General features: G+C 36.9%; 1 protein-coding gene across 1 annotated transcript; it reads left to right on the top strand.

Moving 5' to 3' along the window:
• Positions 1-4,420: 4,420 nt before the first annotated feature.
• On the top strand, positions 4,421-6,908 carry LOC128546833 (M-phase inducer phosphatase 1-like). Its single transcript, XM_053518218.1, has 6 exons — positions 4,421-4,431; positions 4,802-4,944; positions 5,490-5,649; positions 5,846-6,190; positions 6,391-6,508; positions 6,750-6,908. The coding sequence occupies exons 1-6, from the start codon at positions 4,421-4,423 to the stop codon at positions 6,906-6,908; spliced, it is 936 nt and encodes a 311-aa protein (XP_053374193.1).
• The last annotated feature ends 591 nt before the right edge of the window (positions 6,909-7,499 follow it).

Below are 7,499 nucleotides of genomic sequence, written 5' to 3'. Positions count from 1 at the left end.
ATCTCCAGTATATACCATCAGTCACAGACCCCCGCTACATACCAGCATTCTTAGACCTCCGTTACATACCAGCCGTCTAAGACCCCCGTTACACACCAGCAGTCGAGGACCTCCGTTTCCCATCAGCAGCCTAACACCTCCGTTACATACCAGCAGTCTCAGATCCTCGCTACATACCATCAGTCTCAGACCCCCCGCTACATACCAGCAGTCTCAGATCCCCGCTATATACAATCAGTCTCAGACCCCACTACATACCATCAGTCTCAGACCTGCGTTAAATACCAGCAGTCTCAGACCCTGCTACATACCAGCAGTTTCAGATCAGCGTTATATACCAGCAGTCTCAGATCTGTGTTAAATACCAATAGTCTAACACCTCCGTTACATACAAGCAGTCTAGGACCCCCGTTACATACCAGCAGTCTCAGATCCTCGCTACATACCAGCAGTCTCAGATCTCCGCTATATACCATAAGTCTCAGACCCTCGTTACATATCATCAGTCTCAGACTCCCGCTTTATATTAGCATTCTCAGATCTCCGCGATATACCATCAGTCACAGACCCCCGCTACATACCAGCATTCTTAGACCTCCGTTACATACCAGCTGTCTAAGACCCCCGTTACACACCAGCAGTCGAGGACCTCCGTTTCCCATCAGCAGCCTAAGACCTCCGTTACATACCAGCAGTCTCAGATCCTCGCTACATACCATCAGTCTCAGACCCCCCGCTACATACCAGCAGTCTCAGATCCCCGCTATATACAATCAGTCTCAGACCCCACTACATACCAGCATTCTCAGACCTGCGTTAAATACCAGCAGTCTCAGACCCCGCTACATACCAGCAGTTTCAGATCAGCGTTACATACCAGCAGTCTCAAATCTGCGCTAAATACCATCAGTCTCAGACCCTCGCTACATACCAGCATTCTCAGATCTGCGTTAAATACCAGCAGTCTCAGATCTGCGTTGCATATCAGCAGTCTCAGATCTTCGCTACATACCATCGGTCTCAGATCCCCTTAATATACCAGCATTCTCAGCTCTGCGCTACATCCCATCCGTCTCATACCCCCGGTAAATAACATCAGTCTAAGACCTCCATTACATACCAGCATTCTCAGATCTGCGTTACGTACCAACAGTCTTAGATCTGCGTTATATACCAGCAGTCTCAGATCTGCGTTACTTTCTAGCACTCTCAGATCTGCGTTATATACCAGCAGTCTCAGCTCTGCGCTACATCCCATCGGTCTCATACACCCGGTACATACCAGCAGTCTCAGATCTGCGCTATATACCATCAGTCTAAGACCTCCATTACATACCAGCATTCTCAGATCTGCTCTATATACCATCCGTCTCATACACCCGGTACATACCAGCAGTCTCAGATCTGCGCTATATACCATCCGTCTCATACACCCGGTACATACCAGCAGTCTCAGATCTGCGCTATATACCATCAGTCTAAGACCTCCATTACATACCAGCATTCTCAGATCTGCTCTATATACCATCAGTCTCAAATCTGCGTTACATTCCAGCAGTCTCAGATCTGCGTTATATACCAGCTGTCTCAGATCTGCGTTACATACCAGCAGTCTCAGATCTGCATTATATACCAGCATTCTCAGATCTGCGTTACATTCCAGCATTCTCAGATCTGCGTTATATACCAGCAGTCTCAGATCTGCGCTACATCCAATCAGTCTCAGAGCCCCGGTACATACCAACATTCTCAGATCTGCGCTATATACCATCCGTCTCAGACCCCCGCTACATACCAACATTCTCAGATCTGCGCTGTATACCATCAGTCTCAGACCCCCGCTACATACCAGCAGTCTCAGACCCCCGCTACATACCAGCATTCTCAGATCTTCGTTATGTACCATAAGTTTCAGACCCCCGCTACATACCAGCATTCTCAGATCTGCGTTATATACCGTCAGTCTCAGATCTGCCTTATATACCAGCAGTCTCAGATCTGCGTTATATACCAGCAGTCTCAGAAAATGGTCCGCACAATATACACCTTTCTTTCTCGAAAACATGCAAATATGGATATAAAATTTTATTATTTTATGGAAAATACATTCTACGAGTGAAATATATTCTCTTGCCCCCCTGTTTAATGCAAATGCGCTAAACCATAAATTTAGGATCATTTTACGAACACCACGGACGCATATTTGAGAATGAATTACCGCTAATACAGTCCATAAGTACGTATTTGTATTTTGTATGTTGGAAGTCGTACATTTATCTTAAAGATTTATTGATAGGAATGGTGAATTGTGTTATATTGGTTAATATAACATGCTTATCTAAATGAAAGGGAGACTAACAACAAATAATATCTGTGACATTTAGTGCAGAGTTACACATCTTAGACAACAGAACCCAAGTGATCATTACTACTCTAATTATAGCATCTTGAATTAAAATTCAGATAATATTCTCTTGACCCCCTGTTTAAAGGCTCATAATGCCTTCGTTTAAAATGCGGCTGCCACATGTTCCGTTATGAACATAAAATACATTAATTTCTTGTTAAATCCTATTTCTGATAATTATTTTCTTTAACATTTGTCAAAGGTTTGAATATTGCTGAATATACTAGAAAGTTTTATTAAATTTATTGTTTTTATTACCTCCCTTTATGGCTCTATCTATAACAGTTCATGTGCAATATTAAAAGTAGTGCCTGTAAGTATGCATACCATCTATTTGGGAAGCTTTTTCATCTGTTTGTAAGATAAATTTTTAAACATTATGGACCTTTAATGCAAATGCGCTAAAATGTAAAATTAGGATCTTTTTGCGAACACCACGGAAGCATATTACTGCTAATACGGACAAATACAGACCATGAGTACGTACAAGTTTCAAATATATGTGTTTGTATTTTGTTTGTTGGAAGGCGTACATTTACCTTAAAGATTAGATTGATAGGAATTGTGATTTGTTAATAGTTTCAAGTTTATTTATTTAATCCATCAGGCTCACAAGCCCATGAGGACAACAGTCCAATACATGTATGACGAACAGTGAAAATTGCAAGTATATGCATAACACACATCATAAATTGCCCTAACGTCTAAACAGATATTCATTTCTAATATGTGTATGTATTGTGAAGTAAATGTTGACCATATGTACTGTATTTATTTTGTTTAATGGCCAAAGGTATTGTATTTATGCCGATTTGCCAATAAACTTTGAAACTTGAAACTCTAACAGTAAATGCATTATGAACATACATTCCTAACTTCTTTATCACAATTTTATTTTCAGACTTGTTCAGATCTAGAAAATCCATCATTTTCGGTCTTTTCCAAATATACGACGGTCTAAATTGTTTTCTTAAGTCGTTGTATAATATAACATGCTTATTTAAATCAGAAGGAGACTAACAACAAAATAATATCTGACATTTACATCTTAGACAACATAACCCAGTTGATATATCTAATTATATCATAAACTGAAGAAAGATTTACTAAGAATCTTTTGAACGGTATTTTTATATCATGTACTACTTTAATTATTATAGCGCCCTGAATTAAAATTTATGTAATATTCTGTATCACTATAAATATTGTATTTATTTATGTTTTATGCGAATAAAATCTTTGGTATTGGTATTGGTATTGGTATTGGTATTGAGACTTATGCATTTCAGATCTCATTTCATCATCAGCGCATTAAATTAAAATAGTTGCGTTTTAGAGTACAAAGAATATGTAGTCATTTATATTTTTCCTTTCTTTTATTCGAAGAGAAAATATAATCGACTTTCAAGACAATGTTTGAACTTTGAAATAGCTGGTTGTGATATTTTGACAATTTTAGATAAAAATCGTTTTACTATTAAAGATAAAAATGTCAACAAAATAATCTGGACAATAGACAAGTCTTAAAGGTTTGTTTGACAAAGTTACCTTTTGTGTCAAACGATAATCTTAAATAAATCAAACATTGATCACGAGTGATCAAAAGTATCAAACATTTACTGTTTTACTATCTGACAGAATCTCGGATGTTACAGAAATCACTCTCCGTGACTGACAACCAATTGTGTAACCTCCGTAACGCACAAGCGCAGTTTGCACCTAACAATTTTATTGGCTAATTAAAAGCCGTTTTCCCTATTTGAAAGTGTTATAACAATGGCCCTTGAGTGAATATATCAGGACATTTTATTTCACTTTACTCGTCTGTCAACCTTGTTCTCAAGCGGAGGAACATAATTAACATCTCGATAATTTGTATATCCTGACAACAGAAAAAAAATATATAAATCCAAGAAAACGGACATAAAATTAAATTATTCACGGACGAACTTCATAGCAAAAACATAGTAGAATATTACAGTATTTGTGGAATTATAAAAAAAAAAGTGGACCATGTCTATCAGGTAAATAACTTCATTGTTCAAGCATTTTATTATGAGTTAAAATATTTTTATAGCGTTACTCTGATACCTATCTACAGCAATCATGTATATTTCAATAATATAGATTATTTTCTTTTCCAAAATTTAGTGCAATAAGTAAATATATACATTATGTTAAAAGAAAATAAAAATATCCAACCTAGAAGAATTTTAACAAACTGATAGCATAATATAGTATTTCAAATTCTTTAAATCAGATTTGTACCTTGACTGACATTTACAATTCTCCAGCGTACAACTATGAAGATGTTTATTATGTTCATCTACATCTAAATTATAGCTTTAACTTAAAACGTAACAAAAATTGATTATTATTTGCTTCATCTTTCAGACAAAGATTATTCGGTGACCTTATGGGTTCTCCGGTATACAGGGAGACAACTGATGCTGAGATACAGTCAATTATCACACCAAATAATAAGGGAGATGACTCGGTAGATTCCGGATTTGTCAATGATACACCTTGCTCTGTAAGTTATATTTTGTAGTTATTTTTATTGTATTCTAAAGCAAAATGACAATTGTTTTAAAAAATGCATTTTTTATTATAACTGTTTGATTTTACTCACTCAGCTTCATTAAAAGCGACTCGTTCTTAAAACCCTTTATTTCAGGAACTGTAAAAACTGACCAGTGGTACAAACTGAATTTTGCAATTTATCCTTATAAATAATATAAATTATTGTGCAGAAGGGAGTCAGGCGTTGTAAACAGAAATAATGGAGAAAATTAACCCACTTCATGGTTTTCTACAAATATCTTAAATTTATTTTCAGTCACTTTATCATTTTTCAGTGACATACATACATTCTATGCCAAACTTGGTGGAAAGACTTCCTGAAAGATTTCATCCCAAATGTGAGCGAATTGCTTTAAAACACAATGCATGCGATTTGTAATATGGATTAAGATAGTTGCAATTCTGAAATTCTTAGCTAAAAAACAGCGTGAAAGAAGGAAAATCATGCACATGAGTAAACGAGTTCAGTTAATATAAAATTGTTTCATTTTCATTTCAGATCGCTTCACGATCGAAGGTTCAAGCCAAAACAGAAGCGCGGAGAAGCTGTTCTCTGTCAAGCGTCTAGCTGACGATGATCTTACAGACGACTCACCGTGCACGAAAAAGCTCCGCCAGGTTGAGGATGATTTCGCAGCCATGACCACCCAGGTACTTAAGTATTATCTTTAAATGTAAACAATAAAATGAGAATTTGAAGTCATGTACACAAATCTACACCACGCGACAATGATTTCTTTAATAGTGTAAGCGATTGTGACATGTTTTGTACAAATTTGATTTACGTCACTATCTTGTCCTATATACATCAACTCAGATCTTAAAATGAAATTAAACCTTCCTTGTTTTTTACAGGAATGTCATCAAAGCAGTTGAACGTCTGGAATCACGTGATTTAGTAGCTGATGGATCACGTGACTACACTTTACCCACAGTTCCCGGAAAACATGGCGACCTCAAGTCTATCACACATGGAACGATGGCAGATGTGTTGGTCGGAAAGTACAGCCGCCAGATAGGGAAAGTCACGATAGTAGATTGCCGTTATCCTTATGAATTCGATGGAGGTCATATCCAAGGTGCCGTCAACATGTACACAAAAGATGACGTCAACAGTCTTCTTCCGACTCGAGACACGTCCGAGAAACCACACATTCTCATATTCCACTGTGAATTCTCCTCGGAAAGGGGTCCTAAAATGTAAGTATCGTTTAGTTTCATTTCAGTCTTAGTTAGAACTTATCCACTTATCATATTTTTTAAACTAAATTGAACTAATCGCAGGTGTTAAGTACCTGGACACATGCCTCAATTTCCATTGACGTCCATATATGGAATGTAATATACAAAAATAATGCTGAGTGTCGTGTTATAATGCTTTTTATTCGTTACATTTACAGGTATCGATTCTTGAGAAGTCAGGACCGTGAACTGAACAAAGAACAGTATCCCAGACTCAACTTTCCGGAAGTCTATCTACTGGACGGCGGCTACAAAGCGTTCTTCACAACACAAAAGGTTGGTATTTGCTTGAATGTGTATTTCCGTAAATTATATTTGAGTTTATAGGCCTGTTGGATTTTTGAAAGTTATTTGTACAGTGAGAAAGTAGGATATATTCGAGATTTGATCCCTAATGACGAAGCATTTTATCGTTGATCCCTTGCTAAATGAATATATAATGTACAAAGTTCGTTAGATTATTCAAAATAATGTAGTAATATTCATATTTTAATACAACGTTTTCTTATTTTTCCAGGAACATTGCGAACCAGCAAGCTACAAACCAATGCTACACGAAGACCACGCGGCTTATTTACGTCACTTCCGGGTTAAGTCAAAATCATGGACGGAAGGAGAGAAACAGAAGACAAGTAAACGTCAACGCAGTCGACTTAACCGTCATCTTAGTTTCTAAAGGCTTATTTCGTGTTTTGTATAGTGCTATTGTATTGTTACTTGTTAAGCTATATATTGTTATATTCTATTTTGTAAATTATTTACAAATGAGCCGACAAAATAAAATGTGAAATGAAACAGGTTTACCCTTTTCTTTCCCCGTTTAGCGTCATAAAGACAATTTTAATTCGCGTTTTTTTGTATACTTTGAAGAAAAGATAACTGCAGTATATGCCAGAAATCTCAACTTCGTGGCAGACCCTGACTCTGTTTTAAACTTTAATTCTCAGATCTCAAATTACATAGCAATTTCAGACCTTCGTTATATACCAGCAGTCTCAGACCTCCATTATATATCAGCAGTCTCAGACCCCCGTTGCATACAAGCAATCTCATACCTTCATTACATATCATCATACCTGACCTCTGTTTTAAACTTTAATTCTCAGATCTCAATTACATAGCAATTTCAGACCTTCGTTATATACCAGCAGTCTCATACTCCATTACATACCAGCAGTCTCAGACCTCCATTATATACCAGCAGTCTCAGACTTCCGTAGCATACCAGCAGTCTCATACCTCCATTACATACCAGCAGTCTCAGACC

This window comes from Mercenaria mercenaria, chromosome 11 (genome assembly GCF_021730395.1).
Source record: "Mercenaria mercenaria strain notata chromosome 11, MADL_Memer_1, whole genome shotgun sequence".
In the NCBI taxonomy this organism is placed as follows: domain Eukaryota; kingdom Metazoa; phylum Mollusca; class Bivalvia; order Venerida; family Veneridae; genus Mercenaria; species Mercenaria mercenaria.
Note: the sequence above shows the minus strand (reverse complement) of the source record. Positions and strands in the feature narration are given on the sequence as shown.